The 17,878-nt window shown below is 39.9% G+C and overlaps 1 protein-coding gene across 3 annotated transcripts in view; it reads left to right on the forward strand.

The window, feature by feature from the left end:
* The first annotated feature begins 12,735 nt into the window (after nucleotides 1–12,735).
* The window catches only part of LOC140493432 (astacin-like metalloendopeptidase), a 196,017-nt gene continuing 190,874 nt past the window's right edge, over nucleotides 12,736–17,878 (forward strand). Inside the window, exon 1 of one of the 3 annotated variants that reach the window (XM_072591861.1) lies at nucleotides 12,736–12,816. In XM_072591861.1, the coding sequence (XP_072447962.1) occupies nucleotides 12,768–12,816 (49 nt within the window). In that variant the 5' untranslated portion in view covers nucleotides 12,736–12,767. Of the gene's footprint in view, nucleotides 12,899–17,878 lie in introns of all 3 variants that reach the window. The other 2 variants (XM_072591859.1, XM_072591860.1) reach the window with 2 other exon arrangements.

Consider the following 17,878-nt stretch of genomic DNA (forward strand, 5'->3'; position numbering starts at 1 on the left):
GGCAAATGGTACTGGGTGGACGTTGCAGAATCATGGAATTACTTCCTGGTCAACATGCAAGGTAGCCTTTGGCTCCTTTTAGTCCTTAGACATTCTGAAAAGCTTATAGATATTTAGTTAGGACTTCACTTAGGCAGCTATTTTCTAATCAAAAAATGTTAAGCCAATCAATCCTTCTCAACCAACTTCACCCATCAGGCTTGGGCCCAATCTACTATCAGCAGTAACTGAACCAGCTGCTTCTCATATAAGACTGGAACCAACGTGGTACCCTTCTTCGGTAAAGGCTCTCAGGCATAGGTTGTCAGTCTAACCGAGGTCTTAAAAAAAACTGAGGTGTTGGAGTCCAGAGTAAATTTTTTAAAAGACTAATTTTGCTGATTCAGCCGCAGCAGTATCAATCTTCATTAGAACCGGGTGACCATTTAAGCAGATATTTATTTTGATTGGTTCGGTTTGGATGTTGCTAAGCAATTTAACTGTTCCAAACCAGATTTAGGTGGGTTTTCTGAGTGTGCATGCTCCTATATGCCAGCCTGTGAGTTCTCTTACTCAATTCAGGCCTTGTGGGACTCTTTTGCTGTCTTGAGTCTGCATACTAGCAGCGACTAAAGCGGCTGGCCAGCCTAGATCCTGAAGAAAATGTTAACTGTTTAGATGAGGCTTGGATGTGTTTTGGGGTTTGCTGTGGGCTGACCTAGCATCCTTCTGTTCAGGATATGTCTTAACTGAGGCTATGCAATTGCCCTCACTCAAATGCTGTCCTCCAAGGTCAGTCAGCCTGGTGAGGGTGTCCACTTCCTTCAGCATACCTAGTAACATATATGTTCCACTTGCTGCATTTTCTGATAGCGAATCCAGTTGTACTACCTGTTTGAAGTTGTGCTTCAGCATGGTTACATCATTTATCATACATACCAAAAGGTCTCTCAGCATCTCATTAAGAGTTAAACCTCAGTCACATGCTTCTGACAGTCATCTCAACCTCGTCAAAACTACTGTTAGGGATTCCTTTGTTCCTTAAACTGTGGAGTAAAACTGATAGCATCTCAGAACTAGAGGAGGCTTCTGGTCTTGATATTCTGGTCATGAATCAGTCAACTCTTGAAAGGCTTTAATATCTGGTGCCTCAGGAAATGTTAAGCTCCGAAAAAGTTGCGGTTCCACAAGCTGTCAGGAGAATTACCTCATTGTTTTTCATCTGTCACAATGTCATCTGCCCAGACAAAATAATGCATTCTTTCCACATACTAGGTCTAGTGTGGGGATCAAACGAGTCAAGTTTCCCAAATAACGGCATGATACCACAAAAGCTAACCTTCCCGCCTCAAAGACGACTGTTGCGAGCGATCGTCTTCCGGAGCATATGTTTTTTCTCTTCTTGCCACTGAAATAACTCCATACAGGCTGGTATCCCGTCACCAAGATACCCTTGATTTACACATGTACAGTGCACAACACTGGTCCAGCATTCTCAGAATCATTTCTTAGAGTGAACAAAACCACTGTCACTCCTGTCCATATCTGTCAGCCAGGACTTCCTGACTGGGGAAGTTAGTCTGGTCCTATCAGGTAAATCATATTCTGAGGTTCACCTGACTGACCTGGATATTGTACAGCACGGTAGCAATTACATTAATAAAATGTTTTAGAAAGAAAACTATTATCAATATTCTGTACGAAAATTCCTTTGCTTTCCTTTACATACTTCAGATTACATATCTAGTCATATATTCAAATGTGAAAATACCTTGTCTTGAAATTCTGTATGGGGAATGAAACTTGCAATGTGGACATCAATAACTGTAGTTCCTGCATTACAGAAATGCAGAAAAGTTATAGCACAGAAGGAGACTTTTCAGCCCATTGTGTCTGAACTGGGGTCTTCAAATAAACTTTGTGACTTATTGTCAATTGCCCTACCTTTCCCCATATCCTTGCACATTGTTCCTATTTAAATAATTGTCCAATACCTCTTGAATGCTTTAATTAACCCAGCTACCACCACATTTCTAGACATTCCAGGCCAAATCGTTTTTTGTGTAAAAAGGTTTTACTTGTGTCACAGTTGTTTCATTTGCAAATCACTTTAATGGTGCGCCCTTTCATTCTCAATTACTTTATGAGCTGAAACAGTTTCTTTGTATCTGTCCAGACCCCTCATGACTTTTAAAACTTCTATCAGGTCTTCCCCTTCACCTTCTTCTTTCAAAAGGTCCCAAACCTCTCCAATCATATGTTATGTTTTTAACTCCTGGTACCATTCTAGCAAATTGCATTTGCATACTCTTGAGTGCATTCACCGACTTCTGATAATATGGTTCTACAACTGTAAACAGTATTCCAGCTGAGGTCTAATAAATGTCTTATACAAGTTCAACGTCATCTCCCTGCTCTTGTGCTCTATGCCCTTATTAATAAAGCTGAGGGCACTTATGATTTTTTAACTGTTCTCTCCACTGTCCTGCAATGATCTGTGCACATATACATCCAGACCCTGTACTTCCCCTTGAGAACTGTACCTCTAAATTTTATTCTCTTTCGATGGTTTTACAAAGTATCACTTCATGCTACCCTGCACTGAGTTGCATCTGCCACCTGTCAACCCACTCCACAAACTTGTCAACATTCTGCTGGAGTTTTACACTGTCCTCCTCACAGTTTAAATTAATAAATTCTTAATGAATGTCTTCTGCAAATGTTGAAATTTCCCTTGCACATCAAGATCTGTATTATTAAAATGCATGAGAAAAAGCAAGGGTCCCAATACTGACCCCTGAGAAACTCCATGATAAATCTTTCTCCAGCCTAAAAAAAATCCATTGACCATTACTCTTTGTTTCCTATCACTAAGCCAATTTTGGACCAATATTGCTGCTGTCCCTATTGTTTCATGGACTATAACTTTTCACACAAGTCTGTGGCAGTGTATCAAAAAGCGTCCTGAGTGTCCATGTATACCACATCAAGGGCATTGACCCTTTCTGCTACCTTTTCAGAAAATACTTACAATTAGTTAAATGTGATTTTCCATTCATAAACCTATGCTGGCTGTTATGTAAAACACCCACTTATTCTCATGTGTCTACTCATTCTATTCCAATGAATTGTTTCAGAAGTTCCCCACCACTGAAGTTAAACTGACTGCTCTGTTTACACACTTTTTCAACAAAAGCATGATTCTTGAAATCCTGCCATCCTCTGGCATCTCCACTCATTGGAATTGTCTATTCTGAGCAGCAGCAGAAGCTGCGCTAGTCGCATCTGGGAGGACAAGCTGTCCCCAGGGTCAAGTTCAAGTTAAGTGTGGGGAACATAGGGCAGGGAAGGGAGGTGAGACTACACAGTGGGAAGAGAAGTGATGGGACTGTTGCTGGAGAGACCTGAGGAGAGCACAGCAGTTTGGGAGGTTGGGATGGGGGTATTCATGTGTGTGGTCAGCTGTTGAAAGATGGCTATTTATTGAGGCATTACCCAACTTCATTTCCCACTATGGCCTGAACAGGGTCACCTTCCAGCTCCCCACTTGTTGCTGAACACCACGCTAGATAAGAAATGGCTCTTAAGATGTCATTAATTGGGCACTTTAGGACCCTTGTAGGGATAAACTGTAAAATAAGGAGAGGTCAGGATGGTAAGCTAGTTGGAAAAGCATCAAATTAATTTTATACCCCATTCGTGCTCCCTCTCTCCCCAACTAGTGGTGGGAAAATGAACAATTTTGCAGTTAGTTAATATTTGGTCACCGGTTAGTTCAGAGTGAGTTTCCTGCAGTTGTTACTGTGAGGACGGGATGAGGCCTGACCCTAATTGCAAAGGAACACTGATTCGTGAGGCTGAAGGAGTTGGATGGAATGAGTGTTTCTGAAGTACGCTGATTTCCTAACGTACCCCTCAAAAGATTATTAATTAACACCTCTTTGCATAAAATATCTTCTGGAATTACATGCTCCCTCATTTGTTCCCCAATGTACTGTCTAAAAATGTACCTTGTAGACACTCCACAAATCCATTTCCCACAATATTATTGATTATGATTAAAGTCACTTGTGATTACTGTAGCATCATTGTTCAGTGTGTCTCTAATTTGTGTTTAATGCCAACCGCTTATCTTACCACTACTGTTTGGAAATGTTTTGACAACTCCCAATAATATTTTTTCGGTTCACTCAGTCTGATTCCTACATTTAAGTTTTTTTTGAACAAACCTCCTTTTTCACTCCTACATTGATTTCATCTCACAATAACACCGTCATTCCATCTCATTTTCCTTTTTGCCTCTCCTTCCTAAAGATTGAATACCCTTGAATGTTTAGATTTGGTCATTCTGCAGCCATGACTCTGTGTTGGCAACCTGTTAACCATACCTGTGAACACCTATTAGAGGCTCACAGCCCTAGCACTGATATTGTGCACATTACTGATTTACATGTTTATAATGTAACTTTGCAGTTGCCAGTACAGCAATTTCCAGGGTCACAGAGTTGAGAATTGACTGAAATAAAGGGTAGGTACTACAGGGGATGTTGCCTCAGAGGAGGCGAATTGCAGGGAGTGGGGGACCATAGAGGTGAAAAGCACAGGCAGAGAGATAGCTGTCAATGGTTAGCCATGCCCTCAATTATATAGAAATTATTGAAGATTAAACCCCTCCCAACCCAACAATTAATATGCACGCACCAAGTTTTGTGGTCCGGTTGTCTCACCGAGAGCAGTGAAAATTACAACCAAGCTGGGAAGAGGCCCCAAGTAATCCTTAAATGGTTGTTAAGTGAGTGACCACTTAAGGGTGTTAAGCGGAGGCAAAGCAGTACCATATCCCATTGCATGGAGGCGGGAAGCTATCCAGCAATAGTCCTCTCAACGGTCCACCTCAGTTTCATGGTCTTCTGTCTCCTTCCTTATCTCCTCTTGACCAGGATGATTCCATCCATTGCAGTTAGGTCTACTTCTTTCAACTGTTCCAACTATATGTTCATCACTTCGATTCAATTGTTCATAAAATTTTTCCCAGGTGGCTTTATTGTAAAGTTGAACATGTGCCTTAAAGTAAAATGATAGCTTTTACGAATATTTTATAACGAGTTTTTTAAAAACATCAGTGTGACTGTATATTTCAGCGATCTCTGAGTTTTCATTTTGTTTTTACAGGTGCAGTTTCTATTCAGCAAAGTCACTGCAATACATTTATATTGTGCACATTACTGATTTACTTGTTCACGATATAACTTATGCAGAACAACCAGAAACTGCTTTTGTTTTAAACTCTGCACATTGATATCATTCAGAATGGAAAAAGATTTTCAGCAAATTTGGAGTGCATTGATTATTTGAAATATTTTGAAAGATTTATGCAAACTTACTCAAAATATTGAAAGTGATTCTTTTTGCCACATTAAGTAGAGTCATATACTTAAATGAACACATGGAAGTAGTTTACAAAATTGTAAAATGCTGCAGTTAAGCATAAAAATTATTTCAAAATTTCAGTGAAAATTTGTTGATGTCAAATAAGTAATGCACCTTTATCCAATTACAACTTTGTGAAAAATGTTCATATTACTGAGGAATATTGCTAGATCTGATTAGATGGCCCTTGCCTTAAATATTCAGGATCAAAATTCATCTTCACTCACCATGCAAAGCAGTCTCTTAACAAATCATGAGCCCATTTTAAGCAGTGCCCCAAATGTTTGTTTCAATTTTTTGCACAGGAAATGAATCTCGGACTGTTACTGTGTCACCATGTATATATTTATCATTAGTCACCAATTTCACCTTCACATTTTTCCCGTATTCCTTTACTGTAGATCAATTTTTTTCTTTTCACTCGGAGATATTTTTAAAATATTTTGGGTTGCACAAACAGAACTAGTCTTTTAAAAAAATGCTGAAACGTCAATACTTCATTTGACTGCAATGTTGATAACTTTGTAAAGGCTTTATCTGCAAATATAGACAATACCCATAATAATAACTTAGTTTTGGTTCCAGGATAAACTTTCCAATAACCCTAAGGACAATAACACAAGTATTTTGCTGGTTGTTAGTTTTCACCTGGCTTTTACATCAATGACAACATAAATTACCCATGTTTGTTCTTCTATTAAGATGCAACAAATTTTTTGCCAGGTGAGAATTTATGGTTTATTCATTTCAGTCATGTGTCATGAAAATAAACATGACATAGCATGTTAACTGCAAAATAATTTGTCAGCTCAAAATGTTGTGATGCCTTACGTTTACAGATATGTATCAGTTGTTACACACTTGGCTGGAATTCTCCCTTTTTTTTTGCAATCTCCTCACATAGATGTTAAGAAATTCCCTTCAAATGCTAGCTTTGATTTTTTTTTAAAAATCAGATACAAACTGAGTCTGAAGGTATGCAAGAAGAGAACCTACCTGCTATTTAGAAAGTTAACCTGGATCAGAAATTTGTAATATTCCATAATGGGGCATGATGGTTGGATTGTTTCTCTGTCATAGCATGACAAACCATGTCCCTTTGAAATGTTGCTGTTGTGCACAATTAGTTTGTACAACGCAAGGTGGCTAATGCCAAGTAACATGGCTATGCATGTACACAGCATTTAAAGAGAGGCAACAACAGGAATTTAGTAAGCTTTGTGACTTATGGATCTCAAAGAACAAATTTATTTGATTTTTTCCAATTACCTAAACAAAAAGTCAGTAACATATCCTTGTTGTCAGGCTGTACAAATTATAATATTGAGATAATGATGTTTTTTGAGACCGAGTAGCAATAGACCCATGCAAGTTGCACAAAAGTGACTACAGGTGAATAAACATGTGAACACCATTGAAAGTATAATGTTTGGCTGAAAGAATTTGTTATAATTTGTTACAAGAGTTAAATAAAACTAATGCTAAATATTATCTTATGTAATTGCCTGTAAACCCCGAATTAATATCCATTAAATGTTAATCAATAGGAATATTCCGATCAACTATAGGTTATGAATTACACATTAAATGGCAAATAAACTATGACAGTTCTTACAAATTGACTTAGCAGTCCACTTGCAATATTTGCCATCAATCTAATTTGTAAAGTTCCTTCCTCATAAAGAATGTCTTTTCCTCCTCTCCTAGGTTTTAAAAAAAATTTTAAAGTGTCTTGTTGCCCATCCTTAACTGCCCCTGAAACTAGGTGATATTCAAATCATTTCAGAGAGTAATTATGCATCAACCACATGCTGTGGGTCTGGTGGTCACATGTAGGCCAGATAAAGTAAAATAACAGACCTCCTTTGCTAAAGAACGTGAATAAATCAGATGGAGCTTTACGGTCATGGTCATCATTATTACTTTTAAATTCCAAATTGAAGAGCCATTAGACTCATAGACATTGACACCACAGATAGAGGCCATTCAGCCCAACCTGTCATGCCAGTCAATAAAAATCTAACTAGACTAATTCCATTTCCCAGCTTTTAGCCCACAGTGGTGGAGTCTGTGTCAACACAACTGAATGTGTAATACTACTTACATATCCTGTCAGTTTCTGACTCAGCTCCCCATTCAAGCAGTGAGTTTAAAAAAATTATCAACTTCCCATTTATTCTTCTAATGCTGGCCTTAAATCTATGCTCCTGGTTACTGTCTACTCCACAGTCTAGACATCCATCTCCTGGAGCCAAGAGCCAAATTTCTGTCACCGTAACGTTGTTGAGTTGTGTTACATCAATGTACATTTTGTCAGACCGATTGCATTTGGATTCAGTAACATGCAGAAACACTCCTGATTTGTTCTTATTCGCCAGGGAAGTGAACAACTGTTTCAGTCATTTCCCTCTCTTGCTTTTGAATTTGATTCATTAAAAGATGCAAGACAACTCAGAGTGTGTAGACATAAAGGTTTAATATCCTTCTTTAATGTGATGCTGTTTTCAGTATTGAGATACCTTAAACTTGTGAAGAATTTTAGGAATCTTTCTCAGGATGCCAAGCTGTTATTGGTGTCACTCAATAAAAATCTAACTATATTAATCCCATTTCCCAGCTATTGGTCCAAAGCACTGGAGTCTATAAAGCATGAGTGAATATCTAAATACTGCTTAAATATCCTGAGAGTTCTTGACTCGACTACTCATTCAGACAGTGAGCTTAAAATCTTCTCAACTCCTTTGTTATCTTTCTACCTTTTACCTTAAATCTTAAAACTATGGTCAGTGCTAGATTCAGCTGTTCCAATTTACAGTAATGATTTAGATGTACTTTTTCCAGATTTGCAGATAACACCAAATTGTGTGGGGACTAAATTGTGACAAAGGTACAAGGTGGCTTCAAGAAGATTTAGACATGCTAAGTCAATGGGCAATAGCATACCAAATGGAATACAATATGAATAAACATGAAACGTTTCCATTTTTGTGTAAAAAAAAGTCAATTTTTTGTAAGTGGTGAGAGATTAGGAAGTGTCCAAAGGGATCTGGGTATCCTTGTCCATGAGTGACCAAACTTTCGCAGGTGCAACAAGTAATTAGAAGTCAAACAATACATTGGTATTCATTTCAAGGATATATACATACAGAAGATGTCTTCCTGCCGTAATATTGAGCCTTTCAAAGCCCAACAGCTACAGATTTCCACTAATCTGTAAAGATAATTATTTAAATTATCTATGAATTCAGTTAGATGTTGAACTCTTCTTTAAATGTTACAGTTTCACAAATTTAGTCTGTTTTTGATTAAAGTAATTGTAAAAAGCTAGAAAAGCTTCAAAAGTAATTGTGTGTTATTTTATGTTTTGATGGTTTATACTGTCATTAGTTAAAGGCACTATTAAATACATCTGTGTATTGCTCAGCTTGTGATTTAGTATTGATGTTTGCAGCAGTACTGGATCTTAATTTTTTTATCCAAGATGCTCAATCTTGTGTTCTTTTTGGCCCATCTCTGATATTTCTCCAACTATATCTTTCTAATGTGAATATTTATTTTTCTTACTGTAAAGTATTTAAATTCTGCAGCTTCTCAATATTGCTATAAAACCTTTCCCTTGAAAACGTTTACCTTGTAAGTAGCAATGCTGTTTCCTTTTCCTTTTGAAGCTTTTAAACTCTGAAGTATAATAACAATGTACTTTTTATCTTCCTTGAAAGCATTTATTTCTGTTACGAATGAATGTTTCGTAACTATGTTATTTACTAGGGTTTTCCCCATGTTTAATCAAAATAGAGGGTTCCTGCCTATTGCAGGAAAATAAATGGAGATTTCCCAGCTCTCAGAACCAAACTGCAGTCCTTTTCCGAGACTTCTCCAAGTAAAGTCTTGTGTCTATTACATGAATAAATTCTTCTCACCAGTTTAAATAATTGATTCTCCACTTTTAGCATAATCTCAAACACCTTCTGATTTAGATTACAAAGTGTGTTTCTTTAGCCACCTTAATTTTGTTTTGAACATTCTCTGTTTAAAGTATGTGACAATACTGCTCCTTTAACGAGGTTATGGGGTCCTGGGCTTTGTCTTCAGATCATTGTAAAAGACACAGATTCCAAAAGTCTGGTCTTGCAAGGGTTTTAGGGCCAATTTGATTATAGCTAACAGATATTGTTTCAGGAAAAAGGCTTTCAAGTTTAAAAAACACTGTACAATGAAAGGGGAGTGGCCAGTTCTCCTAGCTCGGTTTTTCTCTGGTTTTGTTTATTTTTAGCACAGTAGGTTTTTGGATGCTGCTGGTCCCAAAGAAGCAGATCCATGCTGGTACTTTCTGTCTGACATCTCTCCTGTAACACTCTGTGTATGATTTTACCTTTTGTGCCAAGGGGTGTTTATGGGCATTGTTGCAAGTATTAGAACAGCATCACGTTGATATGTTGGGCTTTTGGATTGGTTAAGTTATTCAGTATTCTAGGCAAAAGTGAGGGCTGCAGATGCTGGAAACCAGAGTTTAGATCAGAGTGGTGCTGGAAAAGCACAGCAGGTCAGGCAGCATCCGAAGAGCAGGAAAATTGGTGTTTCGGGCAAAAGCCCTTTATCAGGTATTTGGGTTTTTTTGTGTTTCATTCGGTAATCTTGTAAATAAATCGTTTTGTTTAAAACTACGTGGTTTGACCAACTGCATCTCTCCTGGAATATCCACCTGCTTAAACCAACTAGCAAAGTTAGGGTCTGAGCCACTTTCTTAAAATGTTTTGAGGGGGCCTGGCCTGGTCCATAACAAGCATTTCTATATTTTCATTTTCCCACAGCATCCGTACGTTGAGATTTCTGCTGACTGTGGCAACACTTGTGAACTATAAGTGTTTTTTTACTTCCAGCCTTCTCTGCCTGTGTTTTGCATAATTAATTTGAGGTTTCTCCCCTTGTCAAACAGGATTTTTAAAAAAAATTACTCATAGTGCACCTATTAGTTTGCTTCCTAGCTTAACCTATAATCAGGAATGGGTTAGACCCTCAATTTCCAGTGCAACTGTAAGGGAAACCAGTTTCTATCACAAACACACACTGCTTCTTCTGTGCTTTCTTATGAGATCTGAGTAAATGCTTTAGCCTGGAGGGCTGGATTGACCTGGTTGGATCTTTCCACAAGTTTGTTACAACATGAGTTAAAACCCCTATGTTAATTTAAACCAGCAATATAGGAATGATTTAACTCCTGCTGTAATCTGTTAAAATTCGAGAGGCCAAGAACTATCCCAAAGGTCATTATTTAAAGTAAAAATTGACTTTATTCTTTAAGGCTATCATAGAATATTAATGAACAATTATTTACAACTCCTTTTGTCTAACCTATCTTTTATTTTCCCTTCTACAATACCGATCCAATAAAATCCCCCAATTAAGATTTACCAAAGAAATTCAAATTTCAAAACCAGCCAGCTGTCGAATCTTCTCTTTGTATTCAAAGTTTGGGAGAAGATTTGTAGCTCAGGTGCTCGTTGTTGTGGTTTTTTTTAGATTACTTACAGTGTGGAAACAGGCCCTTCGGCCCAACAAGTCCACACTGACCCACCGAAGCGCAACCCACCCATACCCCTACATTTACCCCTTAGCTAACACTATGGGCAATTTAAGATGGCCAATTCACCTGATCTGCACATCTTTGGACTGTGGGAGGAAACCGGAGCACCCAGAGGAAACCCATGCAGACATGGGGAGAATGTGCAAACTCTACACAGTCAGTCGCCTGAGGCGGGATTTGAACCTAGGTCTCTGGCGCTGTGAGGCAGCAGTGCTAACCACTGTTCTGCCATGGCACTCATCCACAGACTATCAACAAACACATCGACCTGGACCCAATATACCGGCCACTACAGCGGACAGCTCGAACTGACAACCGGAAGCGGCAGAGACAGGCCACTATAAATGCCCGAAGAAACAGCACAGAAGCGCTTCACAGGAGGCTCCCAAGCACTGAGGATGTCACCTAGACAGGGGACGAAACGTTTGCAAGACAAATTCCCAGCTCGGCAAACAGAACCACAACTTCTCTTTGTATCTTCCTCTGTCTTCTTTTTAGGGTTTCTATTTTACAGGTCATTGATAAAGGTATCTTTAAGAGAGCAATTCTCCAGGTAGTCTGCATATGTTGGTAGCTTGGCAGTCCTCCTCCAACTCTTCAATTTGTTTAATATTTATATCCCAAAGCATTAGATCATTTCATTGGTTTTAATATTGCCAAAATACCAAATTCAAACTCGATTGGAGTTTAGTATCTTGGGGCATAATTTAAACTGATTGGCCAAATTTGAATTTGCTTTTGTCATAGCAACTCAGGTACTACTAGCTGCTGACCAGATGTTAATTATGAATTTTCCAGTATTCTGTGTGCCTCTCTAAGTCCTTGCTAGCTTCCAGCTCTCTTAAAGCTACAGTACCCATTACACCATTGTAGCAAGTTCCTGTTTTGTGTTTACAGCTACTACATAGTTAAGGCAATAAAATTCATAAAACCATGAACTTCTCTGATCATCTGGAAATTTGTTCCCCTGTACCCAATGTATTTTTTCACTTGTACCTTTCAGTATTAAGCAATGGTTCCCAGTGCTGATCACAATGTGGTATTGGTGAATAGAAGAACTGCTGTTACAGATCTTTCTCACTTTGACTGAGTCTAAGCACCTAATAGTTAAAGTGTTGGTGGAACAACCATTTGTGCATCTGAACAGGAAGAGACTCATCTTAAATAAGGTGAAGTTTATTTCAAGATTGTAAGAAATGGCTGGTGAGATAGTTGATACATTGGTTTTAATTTTCCAGCACTCCCTTCATGCAGGGATGGGCTCATTACATTGGAAGATAGCAAATGTAACTCCCTTATTCAAAAAAACACAAAGCAAGAAACTACGTCATTTACTTAACATCTGTCATAGAGAAAATGTTAGAAACTATTATTAAATATGTTATAATAGAGCATTTGAAGAAGTTCAAGAAATTTAGTAGTCAGTGTGGTTTTATGAAAGGAAAATCCTATTCAAACAACCTATTGGAGTTCTTTGAGCAAGTAACATATGCAATGGATAAACGGGCAGTAATATAATTGTAAATCAGAATTGTTTATGGCTCAGAGAGAAACCTCGACAACAGCATGAGTGTAGGCTCAAGCTAGTACACAAAACCTCCCCCCCCCTCCTCCACAGATGACCACTTGGATGGACAATCAAACACTGCCCATGCTGTACTCAGAGACACACCCACAGTGTCCACTGAAGGACAGTTAGACCCCGCCCAAATGTTTCACACAGCGCGTGCGCAGTGAATCACCGCAAGGTGGCGCGCACGAGGACAGCCGCTGAATGGGCGCATGCGTGAAGCTGAGGAACTTTCTGGAAAGTCAAAGTAATTGTGAGTGAGTCGTCGATGGCGGAGTGTGTCAAGAATCTAACTGAAATATGGAGGGTTTGTGAGTGAGAGTGGTGGTGTAAAAGTGAGTAGAGCTGGCTGTTAGCGGCAGGGATTGGGGGGGGGTCATGGTTCACCAGCTCCTCAGGTCACAGCGAGGGTGGGTTCATCACCTCGTCCCATTGGTCTCCAACCGCGGAATTCAGATCAATAGAGATGGATGTGAGAGGTTAATATAGAGACATTCACCCAGTCTCTGGGTCAGACTGTGGTTCACAGTCTATCTTCACTCAGAGGACAGTCACCATCATATTGTGTCATCACTACTGTGCTCAATGGGAAAAAAATACAACCAAATATAAGATCACAAGTATTAGTGAAATAATATTGGTGCTATTTGATAATATGTGTATATAAATCAGTAATGTTCATTGAGAACTAACTTTAGTACATTTGATTCCTATTACTTAAGAGACCACATGTTATATAGTTAGTTATATTTACTTAAAGGTGCCTGTCACATTGCAACAGCCCTCACTTTTTCTAAGCAAATGACTTATTTTTTAAAAAATCAGTACTTATGTAACAAAATAAAGTAGCTTTATATTTAAAACAAAAACATTGTTGGAGAAACTCAAGGTCTAACAGTATCTGTGGAGAGAAAGTAGAGTCAATGTTTTGGGTCCAGTGACCACTTTTAGAACTGAACCAGAAGGGTCATGGAATCTGAAATGTTGACTCCACTCTCACACATGCTGCTAGACCTTAGACTCTGTACAGTATGGAAACAGGCCCTTCGGCTCAACAAGTCCACATTGACCCTCAGAAGAGTAACCCACCCAGACCCATTCCCCCACCCTACATTTAACCCCGATGAATGCACCTAACACAATGGGCAATTTAGCATGGCCAATTCACCTGATCTGCACATCTTTGGATTGTGGGAGGAAACCGGAGCACCCAGAGGAAACCCACACAAACACAGGGAGAACATGTAAACTCCACACAAGCAGTCATCTGGGGCACATATCAAACCTGGGTCTCCAGCGCTGTGAGGCAGCAGTGCTAACCATTGAGTCACTGTGCTGCCCCCAGACCTGTGTTTCTCCAGCAATTTCTGTTTTTGTTTCAGATTTCTGGCATTCACAGGCTTATTTTTTAACTTATTCATTTATGAGATGTGGGTGTCACTGGCTGGCCAAAATTTGTTGCCAGTTCCTAGTTGCCTTGAGACGGTGGTGGTGAACTGCCTTGTTGAACCTTTGCAGTCCACCTGCCGTGGGTTGACCCACAATGCCATGAGGGAGGGAATTCCAAGATTTTGACCCATGAGTGAAGCTTTGTACCTACATGTATTCAACACGGCAATGAATTTGCAGGTCTCTGAAGTGTATCAATGTTTTGCTTATCCATCCAGCTGTAGTTGTGGTGATCTTTACTGGAGCCTGCTCTATATTTTCAGAATGTATTTTAGTTACAATGGGGTTAATCAGTGTTTCTCATTGCATTTTCATTTGTCATCTTGTTTTGTCTCACTGTTAGGTTATTCATACATAATATAATGATGTTCCTGGGCATATGCTGACAATTTCTACTGAATTTCGAGTATCAGCACTTGAATGTTGCATTCAATCTCTGTTTGATGTTAAGTCATGGGACTAATATTATACCTGTTGAAGGTATATAAAGATTGACAGTTTGAAATGTGCTCCTTAAACGTCAATGTCTTCCTGTCGCAACAGGTGTAACAGTTTGGGCATCCATGCAGCTCCGGGGGCCATTATCAGCTGCAAAATTGCAATTAATCATAGTTTGTATCTTCTTGTCTCAACATAATACGTGTTAAGTTAGCTGATAATACACAAAAGAAGAAACAAAGCTGTATATGTTTATGTAACAACCTTACATAACATCAAAGCAAGCTTTTCCAGTATCTGTTGCAGAGACTGAATCCCAGAAAAATATCATTACTCTTTCAACTTTAAAATCTTTATAATACTAATGCTTTCTAATTTGTTTCCCTTGGACTATTCAGACTTTTATACAATTCCTTTGAGTCCACTGGCATGAACCTCTCTCCATTCTGATGGCCTAAATTTTGTCAGTTCTAACAACTTAAGGATTTCTATCCAGAACATCTTGGCTTGCAAGCTGTATAAACTAGAAACCACTTCTGAAGTGACTTGTTTCTCTGAAGTAACATGGTTCACTTGCTAGAAAAACTGTTCTCTCTTCTAAACTGACCTCCAGATTCCTCTGCACTAAAACTTTTGAGTCTCTGTTCTGAAGTCAAAATTGAAGTAATTGGCTTAATGTGTTAATTGTGTCTGTCATAAATCCACCAATATAAACATTTCATCCAACAGTGCGACACAGGTTCTTTCTTGAGTGCAGATATGTGTACTTTGGATATTATTCCAATTGACCTGATCTGATTAATAAAATTATTTTCATAGAATTGACCCAAATCCATCTGTGTCTGTTTTAAATCAATATCTGCAAAGTGGTAATAATGTATTTATCATATCCTCCACTCTAACCTTACGGTTAATTTCGGGAACATGGTTCAAAGAAGAATGCAGGGAGATATACAAGAAACAGTGTCAGGCATAACCAAAATGGAGATGTCAATCTGGTGAAGCTGCAGCACAGGATTACTTGTGTGTCAAACAGGACACTGCATGCAGTAGAACTAAACTATTCCATAATCAATGTTATGTTATGTTTGAACTCTGAAGCTCTGCCACATAAAGTTATAAAATTGTTGGGTAATTAAACAACTGATGGGCAGAGATCAATAAATATCCCTGACTCAACACCCTCAAATTGATACACTCCATGTGATGTTATGAAATTGGTAAAAGTACTGGGTACCTCAAAGAGTATGGGCCTGACAGCATCTTGGTGTGGTACTGAAAACCTTTGCCTTAGAATTAATCATAGCCCTGCCTTTGAACAGCTACAAAAATTCAGATTCCTGAAGAAGGGCTCATGCCCAAAACGTCGATTCTCCTGCTCCTTGGATGCTGCTTGACCTGCTGCGCATTTCCAGCAACACATTTTCAGCTTTGTACAGCTACAACACTACACTGGCACCGATTATGCAATGTTGTCCAGCTATGTTCTGTCTGTAAAAGGACCAATCCAATCCACTGCATCAGGCTATTCTCAAATACTTCTGTATTGATGGAAGGCTTTGCTGACTGTATAATCAAATAGCACATATTTAGCAATAGTCTCTTCATCAATACTCTGTTCTTTCAGGTTTTTAGAGGCAGATTCAGTGTATATGTGTACCCTGTGCTGGCTCCCTCCACCTCTTCATCTCTAACTGCCTCAATCTCTCCACCCCTCTCAAATACTCTGACCTCCTGCCCTTGCAACGTGCAGCCCTCCATTTGCTCCCCTCCAACTCCAAATTCATCTTCAAACCAACTGACAAGGCGTAATGGGAGTATGGTGCACTAACCTTTACATTGCGGAGGCCAGATGCCAACTTGCTGACACCCCTCCCACAACCATCATGACCCCACCTCTCATCTCCAAGACCATCCGCAATCTCATCACCTCAGGTGATTTTCCCATCCTCAGCCTCCAACCTCATAGTTCCCTAACCCTGCACTGACCAGTTCTATCTCTTACCCAAAATCCACAAACTGACTGCCCTAGTCAACTGATTGTCTCTGTCTCTGCCTGCTCCTGCCCTACTGAACTCATCTCTGCTTATCTTGACTCTGTCCTGTCCCACTTGGTCCAAGAACTCCCCTCATATGTTCAAGACACATCCAGACCCCCCTCATCCTCATGACTTCTGATTCCCCAGCCCCCAATATCTCCTCTTCTTCATGGTCATCCAGTCCCTCTACACTTGCATCCTCCATGAGGAAGGCCTAAAAGTCCTCCATTTCTTCCCTTCCCGCTGACCCACCCAGCCCCGCACCACAGACACAGTCATTTAATTGGCATAACTGATAGTTATCCTTAACTTCTCCTTTCAATCCCCCCACTTACTCTAAGCCAGAGGGGTGGCTATGGGTACCTGCATAGATCCCAGCTATGCCTGCCTCTTCGTAGGACATGTGAAAGAGTCCCTCATCTACAGCCATGCTGGCACCATCCCCCATCTTTTCCTCTGCTGCATCGATGACTGTATTGTGGTCCCACGTTGAGGTTGAACAGTTCATCCACCACACCAACACTTTCCACTCTGACCTCAAATTCATCTGGACCATCTTCAGTATCTCCCTCCCCTTCCTGGATCTCTTCGTTTCCAGCGATCAGCTCAACGCCGACATCTACTTCAAACTCACTGACTCCCACAGCTACCATGACAGTACCCCCTCCCCCAACCCCTTAAAATGCGATCCCTTACTATCAGTTCCTCTGCTTGAATGAGTGATTCCTCTGTAGAATATCCCTGATGACCTCTTATTTCAAGGACCGTAATTTCCTCTCCCCTGTGACCAACAGTTCCCTCAATCGCTTCTCCTCCATTTCCCGCGCCTCTGACCCTTGAACCTTAGTAAGGATAGTATCCCTCGGTCCTCATGTTACACCCCACTAATCTCCAAATACAGCATATCATCCTTTGTCATTTTTGCCACTTACTGTCAGACCCCATCACCAAAAATATAATTTCTCTTCCCTTCCCATCTGCATTCCTGAGGGACTGTTCCCTCCTTGACTCCCTCGTTAGGTCCACAACTACCATAACCCGCTCTCCACACCTGGAACCGTCCCTGCTACAGTAAGAGTGCAAGATCCCAGGCATCATTCCAAATCCAGCAAGATTTAATTGTGTATCCTTGAACCTCCTTTGTTGCTCGTGATGTGGGCTCCTCTACCTCGGACAGATTGAGTGTAAACTCGTGAAATGGTTCAGGGAACGCCTCTGGTCTGTACACACCGATGCACTCCACCTTCCTGTGGCCATCCATTTCAACTCCTCTTTCCACTCCCCTCATGACATGTCCATCTGGGCCTCCTTCACTGCCTAAACAAGGCCATCCTCAAACTGGAGTAGGAACACCTCATCTTCCGCCTTAGGAGCCTACAATCAAACTGC

This window comes from Chiloscyllium punctatum, chromosome 22 (genome assembly GCF_047496795.1).
Source record: "Chiloscyllium punctatum isolate Juve2018m chromosome 22, sChiPun1.3, whole genome shotgun sequence".
Lineage (NCBI taxonomy): Eukaryota > Metazoa > Chordata > Chondrichthyes > Orectolobiformes > Hemiscylliidae > Chiloscyllium > Chiloscyllium punctatum.